Consider the following 17,329-nt stretch of genomic DNA (forward strand, 5'->3'; position numbering starts at 1 on the left):
CCATCAATGGAAAGAGAGGCCCATTGGACTTGCAAACTTTATATGCCCCAATATAGGGGAATGCCAGGGCCAAAAGAATGGGAATGGGTGGGTAGGGAAGTGGGGGGCGCTATGGGGGACTTTTGGGATAGTATTGGAAATGTAATTGAGGAAAATATGTAATAAAAATATATATATAAAAAAAAAGAATCATTTGGTTGGTACTGGTTTTGAAGGCATGAAAGTGTCATGAAGAACAGCTGAGGCTTGGCACTGTGAGAGGTCACAGAAGGCCATTGGAGAAGGTATAGCCTCAGCTGTAATTGATGGCTCAGGACGGAAGGGGTCATGCAAAGGATTTGAGGCTTGGCACCATGAAGAGAGCCTATGAGAGGCTATTGGTGAAGCCTAGTTGGAGTGGAACACCCCAGTGCATTGGAGATGTCCGTAACATGGGATGATCACTAAGAACAACAGCTGAAGTGGAGTGGATCAACCTGAGCTTAGAGTGCTACAGAGGGCAGAGCTGGAGAAGTGATGCCAGCCCTTAGGAGGAGTCCAAAAGATCAAATGGAATCCCAGACAGTGAAACAAGTAGCTGTAACATTCAAATTGCCTTGGAGACACAAAGATGTTAAAGATGCCAGAGCCATGGGATACATGCTGAGGAAAGCTGCTAACAGGGAGTGGAACAAGCCCAGGAGAATGCAGTTTGTTGGAGTCAACAAAGATGAAAAAGGTTTGGAGATCTGAAGACCTATTTGACATGAGCCATGGAGATGCAGAGTTTGGAATTTGTCCAGCTGGTTCCCTGTCTTTCTCTGGGGATTACAGTTAAGTGATTAGATGAATCTTGGAAGAGACCTTGAACTTTGGACTTTTAACATTGTTGAGACTGCTATAGACTATGAAGACTATATAAGTTGGACTAAACGTATTTTGCATTATGCTATGTTTAAGTATGCCCACCACCCATAGACTCGTGTGTTTGAACAAGTCTATGGGGGCCAGGTAGTGGAATGTGATGGTTTGTATATTAATGGAACAGGGAGTGGCACCACTTGGAAGTGTGACCTTGGAATAGGTGTGACCTGGTTGGAGTAGGTGTGTCACTGTGGGTGTGGGAATAAGATCCTCAGCCTAGTTCCCAGCCTTTGGATGAAGACATAGAACTCTCAGCTCAGCTCTGCCTGTACAATGCCTGCCTGGTTACTGCCATGCTCCCACCTTGATGATAATGGACTGAACCTCTCTGAACCTGTAAGCCATCCCCACTTAAATGTTGTTTTCTACAAGTCTTGCCTTGGTCATGGTGTCTGTTCTCAGCAGTAAAACCCTAACTAAGACCAGTGCCAAATGACACTTGCCTACAGGAGAATAGACATGGTCCATGGGTCACACTGGTGAAACCTGGACAGCTGAGGTCAGGTCACAACCATAGTGTCTTCTATACAGATGAAAACAACACACCTTCCATACTAGTATTTCTCAGTTGTCTCAGCCCTTTGCTTAGCTGCTTTACTTGTAGTGACTGATGAGAGTACACTGGATGATGCTTCTGATCACAGGGGATTCCAGACACCAGAAATGCCTTAAGCTCCCCGTGGAGGTTTGAAAATGCTTGGCTCAGGGAATGTCACTATTTGGAGATGTAGCCTTGTTGGAGTCTGTGTGGCCTTAATGGAGGAAGTGTATCACTGTGGGTGTGACCTATAAGATCCTTGTGGTAGCTGCCTGAAAGCCAGTTTTCTCCTAACAGCCTTCAGATGAAGATGAAGAACTCTTAGCTCCTCCTGCACCATGTCTGCCTGGAACCTGCAAGCTCCCACTTTGATGATAATGAACTAATCCTCTGAACCTATAAGCCAGAACCAATAAAATGTCTTTATAAGAAAAAAAAAAAAAAAACAGACAAATTCAGTTGTGAGCCTCCTCTCTGTGCATCAACAACAATTACAAATTCGGCAAGTTACAGTGATACAATGACAGCCAGTCAGTGGCTCTTGGCTGTCTCCAAGAGAATCAAAATTCCTGCTGGGTAACAAAAGAAGATGGCCTGTTGGAAAGAGGATTCCATAAAACTTTTGTTGTAAAGGCCACAGCCACATGGTTGGCTAAGCTGATGAATGACTCTAACACCCTCATTTCCAGTACTTTCAGGGTGACATGCTGATATCGTTGTACATGTGACATTACAATTCTTTTTCTGCATCATTGTAATTCAGTCCTCTGTGTAGGGTCAAGGTTGTACCTCACTCTCAATAATACCTTAGGACGTTTGACTTGTCTTGAAGCACTTTCATGCTCCCTGGTTCTACTAAAATAATTAAACAAAGAAAATAATCTCCATCTATAACTTCCTTTCCACATATGTGTGTGTGTGTGTGTGTGTGTATGTGTGTGTGTGTGTGTATATATATATAGAGAGAGATCCACAAATATGAAGAAAGAGGAAGTTAAAGATATAAAATACACTTTCTTATTTATATATTATGTAATTAATAGATGGTAGGTAGGCAGATGATAATTAGATAGGTAGATTAGATTAGATAGATAGATATATAGATTTACCAAAGATAGGTCAATAATTCACAGTTTAGTCTGATGCTTTCAATGTATTATTAAATCTGCAACTGCCCAGTAAATTATCATTTTCTCAGTTAACTTGATTTTCTCAGGCTGAGTTATCACTCTTTCTCTATGTATCCAAGGCTCCAGAACTCCCTCATAAACCAAATGGTTGACCTTGATGTCTACTCCACACACACATTTCCCCATTCCATTTGAGTGAGGGCTCCATTTCCTGCTGTTAGAATAGAATGTTGAGCTTTTCATCTCGGTGGACATGTTTTCTTAATGTCTAAAAGACAATCTGTGAAGATGCAGCTGCTAAACCTCTCCCTGAGAAATGAAATTGAACCTTTCAATATATGTGCAGGCACTGGGTTTCTCATTTAATCTCTAGGTATCTTTGAGCACATTGTGAATTAATTTTAGGTCTCAGTCTTCTCATGCATAAAATGCAGGTTGTTATAGTTTCCTCCCAAAATCAAAGTAAGCAGCATGCGAAGGCTAGTGAATATGCCAGGCAATGGGCCATCACAACAACACATTATTGGTATATTAAGACTCATCAATACATGAGAGGTTTAGGGACTGATACAGACCCATCTATCTCCTGTCACTTGTCTAATAAAGGTCTCACCCAGTACTAACTCTGTTTCATAAGGTTAATCTCTGTAGAGTACATATTGTCTGGAAATAGCATCAGCCAATACATTTCACCCGAATTGTTTCCAGACATCATTTGGGAGAACGGATATTAATTTCCTCTTTCCCCCAGAGCTTTATGGGAACCTTTGGGCTGATTCTTGTGGCAGCACAACAGTAACTGATGGTCTGCATTGCAATTAAGGTAAAACAAGTATGGTTGTGACAGAGGCCCTGGGGTCTTAAAATCTTTTCATTTCCCCTTACTTTTCTCTGCCTCTGCAGAATCCATGGCATCACACACGATGATGATGGTGACAGTTGTTTAGCTTGCTAAGACCCAAAGTGTCACATAAAAGAATGAACACAGAGCCTTAAGGTCATGAATCATGTGACCTTATTTAATATGTCAAACACAGGCTAATTTCTACTTGTTTATAAGAACTCACTGAGTTGATATTCTTGTGTGTACTGCCTTCTAACAATCCCTTTACTTTTCTTTTATGGAATCTAAGATATAACATGCTGAATGTAAAATCCACTACATTAAACTCTGAATTTACAAAGCAGATGAATTGAAAAGGGCCGTGGCAGAGTACGTTTGCTTGGTTTACAAGTACATTTTCATTTTATGATGTAGTGGTTGTAGTATTTCTGAATCCTCTAATATTTTCATAAGTATAGTTCTTTTGTTTTAATATACATATATGTGTGCATTCATATATGTTTATATGTGTTCATGTAATATTTATATATACATACATATATATGTATATATGTATACATATAGATTGTGTATCTATCTATATATGTATAGATATGTATATATATATGATAGATTTTTCCCTACTACTCCTAGAAAACACTAATTTACTAAGATCTCTTCATGAATCATAATATCTAAATGTTTCTTCCCCTGGCAGATATTATACTATTTGCTAAATTATATTCCTCATCACTTTCCACAGTTTCTTCTCAGTGTCACAAATGTCCTACACATCTTGCAATACACAAATGCTATCTATGTTGTGACATGTGCTCAGCTCTTATATCCAGATATAGACACCCTTGAACATGAACTGCCTGTATCAGAGGTCTAATGTTATTTTGTATTATGTATCATTTTCCATCTGTGAAGTGGGTGTAGCCTAGGAGGTCAAGGGCAGTGTGAAAAATCCATATTATGAATACATTATCTGCCTTCTCAGTGGTTCCTGTTGTGTTTCATACAGACTTGAATTTGAAATATATATTAAGGCATAGTTCCAACAAGACAACTTCAAAATGTGTCTTAACTAACAGAGAAGTGCTCATAGGTTTCATCCAACATTTGCATGCTATCTAGTCTTCCAGTTCAATTAGAAGGGAAACAATGTTACTGTTGTTACTAGGAAACTTCAATTGATGCCAAGTCCTTATTCCTACTTCTGTGTACTCTTGGACCAATCGCTGAATATTTGTCCCAAGACTTCATCTAAACCAGTAGATGGCATACAAACCTGATTGAATTATTTTATCATCAAATAGTATTGTGTGAATGGTATTTTATAGTTCAGAAAATAAGAGAGCAATAAGATCTGCTGATGTCAGCACTGGGTGAGCCACTTTTAAACACAAGGAAAGCATCCCAGCAACCCAGCACTCCAAGAGTCAAGAGAAATATTATTCTCAAATCACAAAGATAAAAGTCAGTGTTTTATGAAACTCTTCCACTATATCTGTGATATTTTTCTTTGTCTAAACTAGAAGAGAATGTGATGGCTCGGCAACCAAGAGAGACAGAGGCCAAGGTGTGCACACCTCAGAGCTCATTGGTCTAATCCAATTGCTCTGCTTTCTTTGCTTTCAGTTATAATCACAATGCACGTCATACATGGGTTTGCTCTGCTCTTATTTGCTCTAACATCATCAGATATAAACACACAAGCACTTCATAGGCTCTTTTTTATAAATAATAAGCTCAACATATTTACTGTACATACTTTTTTCTCATTTTTTTATTCTTAATTATTTTCTTTTTTTAGAGTATAATTATGAAATTTGTCCCTTCTCTTTCCTGCCCCCAAGTCCTCTCATATTCCTCTCCTTGATCTCTTTCAAATTCATGGTCTCCATTTTATTAATTGTTGCTACATTCATATTAACATATATTATATGCATATATATACATATACATTCCAAAATCTATAAGTACAACCTGTTCACTCTGTAAAGTTACATAATATATCTTATATACTCCAAGAGTATGTATATATATATATGTGTGTGTGTGTGTGTATGTATATGTGTGTGTGTATATATATATATATATATACACATACACACACAATTGCCAGTATAATGTTACATGTGGTGTATGTGTGTGTGTGTGTGTGTGTGTGTGTCTGTGAGTGTGTGTGTGTGTGTATGTGTGTGTGTGTGTACACAATTAGTGTGTTCCTCTAAGAAGAAAGCTACTTCTCCTATTCTTTTTTTTTTTTTTTTTTTTTTTTTTTTTTAGGTTTTTCGAGACAGGGTTTCTCTGTATAGCCCTGGCTGTCCTGGCACTCACTTTGTAGACCAGGCTGGCCTCGAACTCAGAAATCCGCCTGCCTCTGCCTCCCGAGTGCTGGGATTAAAGGCGTGCGCCACCACGCCCAGCTACTTCTCCTATTCTTAGTATTTCTTCATTGCCGGTAGTTCTTTGTGTATCACTTGATTTCTTTATAAGCAGTGTCCATATCATGAATATTAGATTAATTATTGTGAAAGCAGTTACTAATACATATGCAGCCATGTATTGTATAACTACCAAGATATCATTTAACAAGTGTGTCACTTGCCATTCTGCAAATATCATGAGTATATACACATTAGCTTACATAATATATCCCATATATGCCAAAAGTATATCATACACACATTTGCATATGTATGAATACTTATTTAAAATAATAACAAAAGTATAAGATAAGAAACATATAAATAAAGGGTGGTGAGACAGATAAAGATACTAGCTGCCAAGCCTGAGGACCTGAGTTGGATCCCCAGGACACACAGTGAAAAGAGAAGTGATGGCCACATGCTGTTCTCTGACCAACAAACACATGCTATGATGCTACACACACACACACACAAATGAATGAATGGAAAAATTTTAAATATCTGAACTAGTAACATAGTAGTTAATTATCACTATTTTGTTTTATGTTCTCTAAATAATTATTCATGTCAGTATTATTTATATTATAAATCCCACTATCAGCACAAACACGAGTAAAGCATTATGCTATGATATTAGAATGGCTACATCAGAAGGGTTAGCTCAATTATAATCTCATGGTACTGTCGCCACGGAGCACATGACTGTGTTTCAGTTACATGCATCCAGTGTGAGGCGTGTAAATAGCAAGTTTGATCATGCCTTGCTGAGACAAGCAGTGCACTCCTCACTTTATCTTGTTTGTTTCCTTTTGTTCATGTTCGTTTATTCGTTTTCCTGTGTAATAAGAACATCTAATATCACTAGTTCCACAAAATTTAGACACAATGGGATAGCATTGCCTACATTCTTCATAGCATATTAAATCTACAGACCGCGTCCTACAGAGATCCTACTTTCTATGCATATCATGTGGTCCAATTTTCTTTGTTTCATCCTCTGTAAAGCCAATGATAGAAAAACATACCAGTGTGTAGAGGAAGTTGTGTTCTAGATACAAATTATCTACCTCCCCTGTGAGTAACAAATTTCTTCAACTCTCATTCTGTTATTTAAATATGATTGATATGTTATTTGTTCATTTTTTCTGCACTTGAAAACATTATTATTGGATAATATTAGAATGTGATAATTTATTATACAAATATGCGTACATTTTTATATTTATGCAGATTAAATATTGTGTATATACTAATTATATCAATTCAAAACTCAAATTGGCACAGACTTAGAGTTTTGGTGTAGATGGTTAACATTCATTGTTATAACTTTCAAGGTAAAATATTGCATTAGAACAGCCACATATAGCTGTCTCTTGTGAGACTATGCCGGGGCCTAGCAAACACAGAAGTGGATGCTCACAGTCAGCTAGTGGATGGATCACAGGGCTCCCAATGGAGGAACTAGAGAAAGTACCCAAGGAGCTAAAGGGATCTGCAACCCTATTGTTGGAACAACATTATGAACTAACCAGTACCCCAGAGCTCTTGACTCTAGCTGCATATGTATCGAAAGATGGCCTAGTCGGCCATCACTGGAAAGAGAGGCCCATTGGACTTGCAAACTTTATATGCCCCAGTACAGGGGAACACCAGGGCCAAAAAAATGGGAATGGGTGTGTAGGGAAGTGGGGGGGAGGGTATGGGGGACTTTTGGGATAGCATTGGAAATGTAATTGAGGAAAATACGTAATAAAAAAATACTAAAGATTAAAAAAAAAGAAAGAAACAGCCACATTTTCTTTTTTATGGCAACTGAAAGAAGTCTTTGTTCTTCTTCCTCAATATAAGAAACATAGTGTGGTAGAGTTGGATGAAGTGCCTTGGCAGTCTTTTTTACTTATTCTGACTGGATAAAAGTTGTTGCATGACTTTCAGTCTATTAGCTGGAGATCCACCTTATTACCATCATGGAGAGTAAACATAAGCATCTAATACAGGTCTCCTATGTTGCCACTCTTGGGTTCTTCCTAAGGGTCTGCTTCTTCCATCCTCTCCCATTGGAGTAGCCACTGAAGATCTGTGCACAGCAGATGCCCAATAAATGTGATTGTTTGCTTATAGTCTGAAATTTTCCCACACAAAATGTACACATGGTAAATCTTGTAGAAACAGTTGCTTCAGCAAAGTCACAAGTCTTTTCAAGTGTTTTTGCTCATCATAGTATGTTTCCATAGTAAAACATGGATTAAAATGCAATGTAATTTCTCAATAGGTATAAAAATTCTCTAAAATTTTGTTCATCTAATAATTTTGTGATGGTATATTGATTTTCTTGTCCTGGTTCAGTGAGGACTCTGGCCTAGTGCTCAGAACAGAGAGTAGATAACAATTTTATGTAACTTCCTTACCTTTTGCAGAGGGGGTCCCTCCCAAACATCCTTGCAGAGGACAAAATGGTGAAGACTAGATAATCCCAGAAAATTCTCTATTGATTGAAATCTTTAGCCAGATGGAAAGTGGCACATAAAGACATTTTAGATTATTTGAAGGCACACATTTTTTACATGCAAAGGGTTAGTAATGAGATCTGTGGTTGAATGTTTACATACTAACAGCCCTAAATAAACCAGAGAAGAAACTAGTTCAAGAGCAAGATTTGACTCCATCATTATAAATCCCAGAGGACCCTCTTCTGGTGTGGAAATGTGGAATAGTCTCTGAAGTATTATCCAAGCATGCCATTTAAGCAGAGTAACTCCAGGGGTACCCTTTATCCCTCCTCACCTTCTTGAAAGGCCAGCTGCCTCATCCTGCCTAGATTACACTGAAAATTTTTGCACCTGTGTTTGATGATAAATGTTCTTTCATGTAAAATAAAGATAAAAACAATTTGATATTTTCTAGCTACTGGGATGGTAAAAAAATGAATTATCAGTAAAATCATCAGGAAGGAAGGTCAAAAGACAACTATTACACGTCACAGAATCACATAGTAAATGGCCTGCTAGAGGTTGCTACTGGCAGCAGCTTCAGCTCCAAGATCCAGACCTAAGACCAGGAAACAGGCTGAGAAGTGGCTCTCTTTCCATGTCCCTCATGTCCTGTAGAGTCAAGGCAACATCAGCCAGTACATGAAAGGCATGTTGATGCTCAGACTCTTGCCACATCTGCCTCAGCTCACACTCTGCCAGGAGAAGACGCTGACGCTGATGGTCTTCAACCTCTCCAACACGTTCTCCTCTCTCTCTCTCTCTCTCTCTCTCTCTCTCTCTCTCTCTCTCTCTCTCTCTCTCTCTCTCTCTCTCTCTCTCATACGTGTGTGTAAAATCATAACATTTTATCATTTATCTCTAAATCTACACACACATCATTTGTTTTCCTTCTTAAGCCATAGCTTTCTTAAACAGAAAATAAAATGTTTTAAATTCCTCATTCATAGAGTCTAAAGGTTTTCATCCCATACTTCTTTCCTAGATGGCATGACTCCCTTCCTGTTACACAGCACTTTTCCACTGATCCCTTTTAGACCTACCTGACACCCCACCCCCACCTTCGTGGAACATCATATTTGGATAGAAGAAGAGGTTTCTGTCTATTATTAATTTCCTGTCCACGAGAGTTGCTGTCTTCCTCCTCCCTTCACCTCTCACCCATCTCATTCCTGTTAGATACTTGCTTGTCCTTGACTCTGAATCTTATTTCCATGAACTAAGATATTGAATTCCTTTACTAACATTTGTCCAGGCTCACTCCACATAAACACACCATCCCTGGTAGGGATCTTTCTTGTTTGTTTGGAGTGCTTATTAGCAGCCTATGCGTCCTATCCATAACCAAGCTGTGAGACACTCAGCCTGAAGTGTCACTGGGTATCTGATATAGCTAGTGTTTTACGTTTCTGTAGAAACAAGCCATTGGCAGCTCTCCTGTGCTATCCCAGCATGAATTTTCAAGCCTTCGTCTCATTAATACCTCAATCCCCTTCTCGCAGCTTCTTTTAATTTGCTTAACCACTAAGTATGGCTTTGCTTGTCACCCAGAGCAAAAAAAAAAAAAATCTTTAAACCTCTACCATTTTCAAAATCCAACTTTTCTCAGTACCCAAAGCCTATGTGTGCAATGGCAGACACAGAAAGGCATAGAAGGCAGGACCTTTTTCACCAAAACACAAGCAAACAACGTCACTGAAAATACTGAGGGATGTACCTGTGTTTGTCTCTATCTCTTTATCTAAATATCCATAGATTTCTGTTTTCGTTTGTGTATTTTTGAGAAGAGTAGAACATTTTCACTCACATAGGGCTGTCTGATTTTATCACTAATTTAAAGACCGTATAAACCCAGAACAAATATTACTCAGCACAAAATTAAAGGAGCAAATTATCCTCTTAAAGTTCTGCACATCCTGGCTGCGGTCTCTGAATTCTCCTGATTCAAGAGCTTCCCCTTAAGTCTTTACTTTTAATCACCCTGCCAGATGCTCTTCTGTTAACTGCCGTGGTCTATACAGCTGCCTCTATATGGATCCCTCCTTCCCCCGGCGTTTGGAAACTTACCGCTTTTACCAACGCCCCCTGCGCCCAGCATTACCACCTTGTACTCTCTGGACCCGCCTGATGAGCTGCCAGGGCAGCAGTGGGCTTCGTTTTCTACTTCCATCTTACTCGGGGGACCCGAGGAGGAAAAAAAGGAAGAAAAGAGTCACCGTGTCAGGTGCTTGCTCAGATAGTAAACAACTCTAAAACTGTGTCAAAGGAAAGCTTTGGTGCACGACAAGAACCATCAGCGACAGGCTGCCTGCTGGTCCTCTGCTGGAGCGGGTCTCATAGCAACCACTTCAATTGCTTCCAATAAAAATCTGGCTTTACCTCCCCCTCCCTCTGATCCTTCACTGTTTCACATCTCCACTGATCTCGCTTGTTCATTCTGGTTTTTTCCTTCCCTCTGCATTTTATTTCTCCATTGCTTTCTCGTTTTTTTCTGCTGTCTTTCCTCTTCTGTGTGACACCCCCCTCCCCCCAGCTGCAGCAGAAGCGTTTAGGTGCACACACATTTGACGTCATTCCAGACTGAGGTGAGATTTAAGGGCAGACGCCATCTCACAAGCTGGCTACTGTTGCTGCAGCTTCAAAGACATTATTTTCTTTTAATCGGAGTCCATTAATCAAAATGTTTCTGTGGCTTTTATCCTTACTATCTATTCTGATCACCTGCTTTATGCAAATCAAGCACAAAATTAAAGAATAATTCAGGACACATAAGGGTGAGTTTTTAGTGTTGTTGGGATAATACCTAAGAAGGGGTGGCCTGCATATTGTGCAGTGGGGGTCCTAATATAGAGGGATAATTGAATTAGCTCACTGTCATGTCAGGAATATAAATCATCCTTATTTTTACCAAGTTATTAAAAACAAAGCAGAATATAAGGCCCTAGCAAGCATGAAATAGATATACAATAAATATGTTTTTTTTAAGTTATATAATAGATGATAGAAAAATCTAGACTATTCTGTAGAAGGCCAAAGTCTTCCTCATCTGAATTCTAATAACCTTTTCCACTGTAATCTGAGTCTCAAAACAGGTTCAGCAATCTCTAATTGCCATAGTCAGACCCTATCCTTCCACAGAGGTAATGGTGTTCTTTGTGTGTCAAACTTTTTATTAAGATTGAACAAGGTTGGATGTAGTCAAGTGTTTGGTGAACAAGGACTTGTCTTTCTAGGTTTTAAGCTCATCCATAAAGAAGCCATGTTTAACTGGTTCTGTATGCCATGGATATGCAGTGGAATAATGGGCACAGCTTAAGTGTTCTGTACATTGTACTGGTGGTTGGGAAGAGATGGAGAATGCCACAGCCACAGGTCAGACTCAGGAGCTTGGTGGCTTTATTCTCAAACTGGCTCAATCTAACTAATTCAACTAATTTTTCAGCAAAAGGACATGAGAAAACCTGTATTTCCAGTCCAGATACACATAGCTATATGATGTCAAATTAATTGGTTTTTGTCTTGACGCATTTTGTTGACAGCCAACTGCTTATAAATGTATACTTGGGAAGAAATATCTCTCATGGACTTATGAACGTGTTAAAGCCTTTTTGTCTTCTAGTTATCTGTCAAGATTTTGATTTGATTATTATTGAATGACAAGAGTTCTTTATGTGCCATTCTTTCGTGCATTTTATTGGTGCATAACATTATACGTAGTTCTATTTCAGAGACATGTTCAAGTGTTTTGGGCATAGTCAAAACAGCTTTTATTACCTGCCTTTAACCTCTGCCTGCTTCTCCTCCTTTCCCTTAGTCTTTTCTCTGCTTTCATGCCATTATATATAATATATACACATATACAAACATACATATGCAAACATATATGGAAACATGTATATACAAACATATATGCACATATAGCATATATATATATATGCTCCCTGCAATATTTTACTCCCATCTGTGGTTTTCCTTATAAACTCTTTAAAGGAGCAAGAGCTAGAGGGAGGAAGAGGAAGGAGTAAAATGATGTAATTATATCTCAATAAAAATATATTTTTTAAAATACAAAAATATTTAAATGTTATGCAGTTTAATTTACAGTTGTTTTCTTTTGGGAATCTGCATGTGACTTTCCCAGTGATTCTGTTCCCAGTGCACAATTTCATTCTGTTCTCCTTCCACTACAGTTCACTCATGACCAAGATATCTTCATTTCTGTAGTAATGCCCCAGTCTTGGGACTAGACTACATTTTCCCTTGAGCTACAGAGGAAATCTAAAGGCCTCCTGGACGTGCCCATGAAAACTCTGCTTATATTTTAACTTCAGAATGTCTAGAAAGACATCACCTTCAGTTTCAATAAATGGAATTGACATTATCATCAGTTTTTGTAAGCGCATTCAGCACCTTCCAAGGTCCAGTTCTAGTTTCACTTCCCCTTATAGTTGACTTTCATGACCAGAAAATTCTGTAATTTACTCTCTCATAACACAAGTTCTTTGCCCTTTCACATTTTCAGAAGGCACAAATAAGCCAATCCACATAAACCATCAGCCAACAGACCATGCTGACTCACATTTATATATCAAATACAAAATCATACAAGCCAATGGCTTCCAATGTCCCATGCAGACACACATCATTACCTGAGTCCATGTTCAAACTTTGTCTTCACATTCTGCAGAGTAGACAAGCAGTGAGTTACTTGTCTTCATCAAAACAATCAATTCTGTGGTTGGATTTAATAAAGAAGTATAATTATTTAGTTTTAAAAAACTAAAATGCTGTCATTAAAAAATATATATATACACATTTATATTTAGCATTTAGCTTCAAGGTCATCCTGGTATTTGTGTCTAGGTCACTGTTGAACTCTTCAAGATTATAAGAGGTCTACTGTCTGCTGCTCAGTTGCATTCTTAAAAGCCATGCTGGTTTTTGGTTATTGACATTTCTGTCTTTGGTCATCCTCATAATTCAGAAGGCTTATTCTGATATTGAGTAAGAGAAAGAAATACGTTTTAAAAAATCCAAAGTAAACAAATTAATAGCTTGCCAAAGTGGCCTGTGAGTCAGTGTGAGAAGGAGCTAAAGCCAGTGAGTTAGCTTTCCTCTCTGTTGTTGTTATCTGTCTATGTTCCTCACCTGAAATCAGCAGCATTTCCCCTCTCACATGGAAGTAAAAACTAAAACATGAAACACAGAAAGACTTCTCTAACTGTGACCTACTGTATCTTTTGTTTTAAATTCTAAGAATCTAATTCTTTCTCCTGTGTTACTAAGGACCATATATCCTTATTAATAATGGTCATATTCTGAAACATTCTAGTTAGTGACTTTCATGCTTTCTTTGGCTTGTGGCTTATCTAGCACACCCCAGTGAGCTGAGTGTATGTTTGTGTGTGGGGGGGGGTGTGGGGGGGGGTGGGTGTGGGTGGGTGTGGGTGGGTGTGGGTGTGTGTGGGTGGGTGTGGGTGTGTGTGGGTGTGTGTGTCTGTCGGCGTCTATATCTATGTACCCATGTGTCTGTCTCTCTGTGTGTCTGCATGTATATGGAGTTACAAGGAGATCTCTAATAATATATTAATATTTCATGAAAGAAAATATTTAAGTAACCAAAATCATCATATAACAAATATCTTTGAACTCAGGAAAATTGTCTAAAGTAACATACCTGGCATTGTACTTTAAAAGCTCATTTTTATTGGATGAAGACCAAGGTGCTAGGTTAAAAAGAAGGCACTTGGCTCCCCTAGCATGGTTTAAGCAAAATTTAATTTAGTTCAGTGTACCATGCTTTCCTCTATAGCTCTTCCTAGAAAGAAAGAAAGAAAGAAAGAAAGAAAGAAAGAAAGAAAGAAAGAAAGAAAGAAAGACAGTACATAAATATATACATAAATAAATATATAAATACACACATAAATAAATACATAATTTTTTAAAAGTAAACTAAGCCAATAAGCAATTCCTTGAGAAGGACCACATCATCATGTTTAAAAGGATATAGTTTTAAACTTCTCTGACTTATCTAGGCACCAAGTCATTGTGATAGGTCTACAAAAGAGAAGACTGGAACATCTTTGCTACTCTAGTTTTCCTTGCCAAGGGATCTTTAACTAAGCCTACTGCCCGGCTGTTATGAGCCCTGCACATTGGTTCAGTACAGTTTATCCTTCAATTTTCCTTCAATTTCCAAAGTTAATCCCAATCCTGAGAACAAAAAAACAAATGCTTTGATGTCCATATTTACTTGTTAAATGGTCTCAGGCAGGGCTGGGGGTGAGGGGGTTACAAAATACATTTAAGGCCAAACAATCAAGTAATAGCAAGAGTCAATTATTGTATCTGATGATCAATGATAGATTTAAAATGTTTAAAATCTACTATCTTTTATATCAAAGGGTTAACAAAAATTCAAATTTCTACAGAGTCAGCATTTCCTAAAATTCAAAATATAGACTCAGGATTATTAAAAGTTGCCCTTTTGAATTAACCAATCACGTAAGAGTGTGAAGCCAAGCTCTGAATATTCAAAGTAAGGCACAAAAATCCCTTTGCATAAAATATCGAATGGGGACTTTTGCTGGCCACTCCTGTTGGCTTGATTTCATCCACCCCGATTACAGTGAAGACAATGGGGAAGATTCCCTGCAGTAAACACCACAGAATTAAGCCAGTGTCTTACAACTGAGCCCATTCCTGACTTGCCAACACCATGTAAGCTGACCATCTGAAGAAGCCAAGCTATGATGGCACCAGTAGACAACACTTCTTCATCCCTCCTCCAGGTGCAAAGATGGAAGTCAACTGGTCCATGAAACAAGTGAACTGTTTTTACTTAATTGTCCTTATGTACTGTTGCCCTGGCTTTATCTATTGTTATAGTATTGACCCTAGTCTTTTACACAGATCTGATTGGTACGACTGCAGCTGATTGGAAATATGGTGAATATTGCCCCCATTGGCTCATAGGAACTGGCATTATTGGAAGGTACAGCCATGTTGGAATAGCTGTAACATTGTTGGAGGAAGTATGTCACTGTGGGTGGACTTTAAAGTCTCAGAAGCTCAAGCTAAGTCTAGTCTGTCTCATTCTTTTCCTTCTGCTTGCAGATTCAGATGTAGAACTCTCAGCTACCTCTCCAGCACCATGTCTGGCAGGATGCCATCGTGAGTCTTACCATGACAATAATTGGCTGAACCTTGGAACTATAAGCCAGCCCCAGTTCAATGTTTTCCTTTATAAGAGTTGCTGTGGTCATGGTGTCACTTCACAGCAATAAGACCCTAACTAAAGCATTTATTAATTTGCCTCCTCATTTGTCTTCCTGACATCGCCCCCAATCCTCTTTCCAACGTACATCTGTTAGTTTGTTAACCTTTGTGTTATGATGATATAAGGGTATAAAAGTAGTTAAAATTTCTTACTGTATTTGTAGCTATGGACAATATGCTTTCCTCTATAATGTCACTTATGCCCTGCATCAGCTTAACCATCCTCTCTTTAGTTATAAACAGATAATTATAAAATAATTGTTCTAACCTCATCATTTCTGCTTCTGTAAACATGCTCATTTAAGGGTCTTAGTCATACAGGCTAAAATTCAAATATTTATCATGTCCTTAGTCGTATAGAATAACATACCAATTCAGAAAAGGTAAGAGAGAGAGAGAGAGAGAGAGAGAGAGAGAGAGAGAGAGAGAGAGAGAGAGATGTGGTACAGCTTCTTCATGTTATAAGAAGCTTGGATTTGGGCCCATTGTCTCTCTAGAGAACTAGTTTGACTGAGTCAGTTGTCTGGGCCTTGCTAGCATAAGGAAGATTGAATTCTCCAATTCTTCAAATCCATGCTTTCAATTTTGGGGATTTACTAAAATGAATTACTTGTGTTTCTTTCATCCCTGTATCCTCGGGCTATTCTTGCAGATTTTTAAAATATATTTTCATTTATTCTTTGAAAATTTCATACAATACATTTTATCTTCTTATTTTCCCTCTCCCAACCCTTCATATCTTCATACACCCACCTAAATTTTATGTTCTCTTGTGCTATTAAAAACAAAACAACATCAACAAAAATCATTGAGTTCAGTTTGTGTGACCAACTACCCGTGAGCATAGGGCCTGCCCTGGAGCGTAGTTGCTGTAACACTCTATTGAAGAAAACTGATTTTCCCTCTCCAGGTAGCCATCAACTGTGAATAGCTTCTTGGCTGAAAGAGGATTTATGCCTCCTGCTCCTCCCCCATGCTTGGATTTTGTATGGCTTGAGTTTGTTAAATTCTTGCTGTCACAGTCTCTTGTGACATAGTTTGTGCATCAGCCTTGTTGTACTTGAAAAACTCTGGCTTGGAATTTATCCCACTTTTGAGATGAGGTGGCACTACATTCATCAGGTTAGTCTTGGACTCCTGGGATCGTCCTTCTTCGGTCTCCTGAGGGGCATGTCACTCAGCTGCTTCCCAGGTTTTACCTTTCTCTTCCACTATAGGACAGTGCCTACTTTGAAGCAGCGTTGTGGATGTCACAGGGCTCTCATTAGAGCAAAACCAAAGGCATCTTGAGTTACATCCCTTCCATTAAATCTTTTAACTTCCTCAATTTCCAGTGATTTGGGATCCAACTAAAATCCTGCAATATTTTTAACACTGGCTTCGATGATTTGACACAGCATTGCATAATGTATTAAGTTGGCATTTACTTGGAAAAACAAATCTCTGTTCAATTTTCTTATTATGGTTCTGGATTTAAATCTCAATATATTACAAATGGTCCTTTTTTCTATCAATATATATCATGGCAAATATCTGACATGAGTAATTGATATTTTTTCTATCAATCAGTGTTTAAAATGCCTTTCACCACATAAAAAAATATTGTTAGTTAAAATTATTTTAAAATATATACAAGATATTGTAATGAACATTTAAACTATAAAACAAAGTAGCTTTTATAGGGTGAACTTCAAATAAATATCAAAAAATATTCATCTGTATTTTATTGG

General features: G+C 38.2%; 1 protein-coding gene across 1 annotated transcript in view; it reads right to left on the bottom strand.

Annotated features, from left to right (window-relative positions):
• Positions 1 to 10,843, bottom strand: part of Rit2 (Ras like without CAAX 2) — a 351,795-nt gene extending 340,952 nt beyond the window's left edge. Inside the window, exon 1 of the mRNA XM_021150801.3 lies at positions 10,389 to 10,843. Coding sequence (XP_021006460.1) covers positions 10,389 to 10,491 — 103 coding nt within the window. The 5' untranslated portion in view covers positions 10,492 to 10,843. The remainder of the gene's footprint in view (positions 1 to 10,388) is intronic.
• Between the last annotated feature and the right edge of the window lie 6,486 nt (positions 10,844 to 17,329).

The sequence above is a fragment of the Mus caroli genome, unplaced genomic scaffold (assembly GCF_978045245.1).
Source record: "Mus caroli unplaced genomic scaffold, Mus_caroli_1 scaffold_19, whole genome shotgun sequence".
Lineage (NCBI taxonomy): Eukaryota > Metazoa > Chordata > Mammalia > Rodentia > Muridae > Mus > Mus caroli.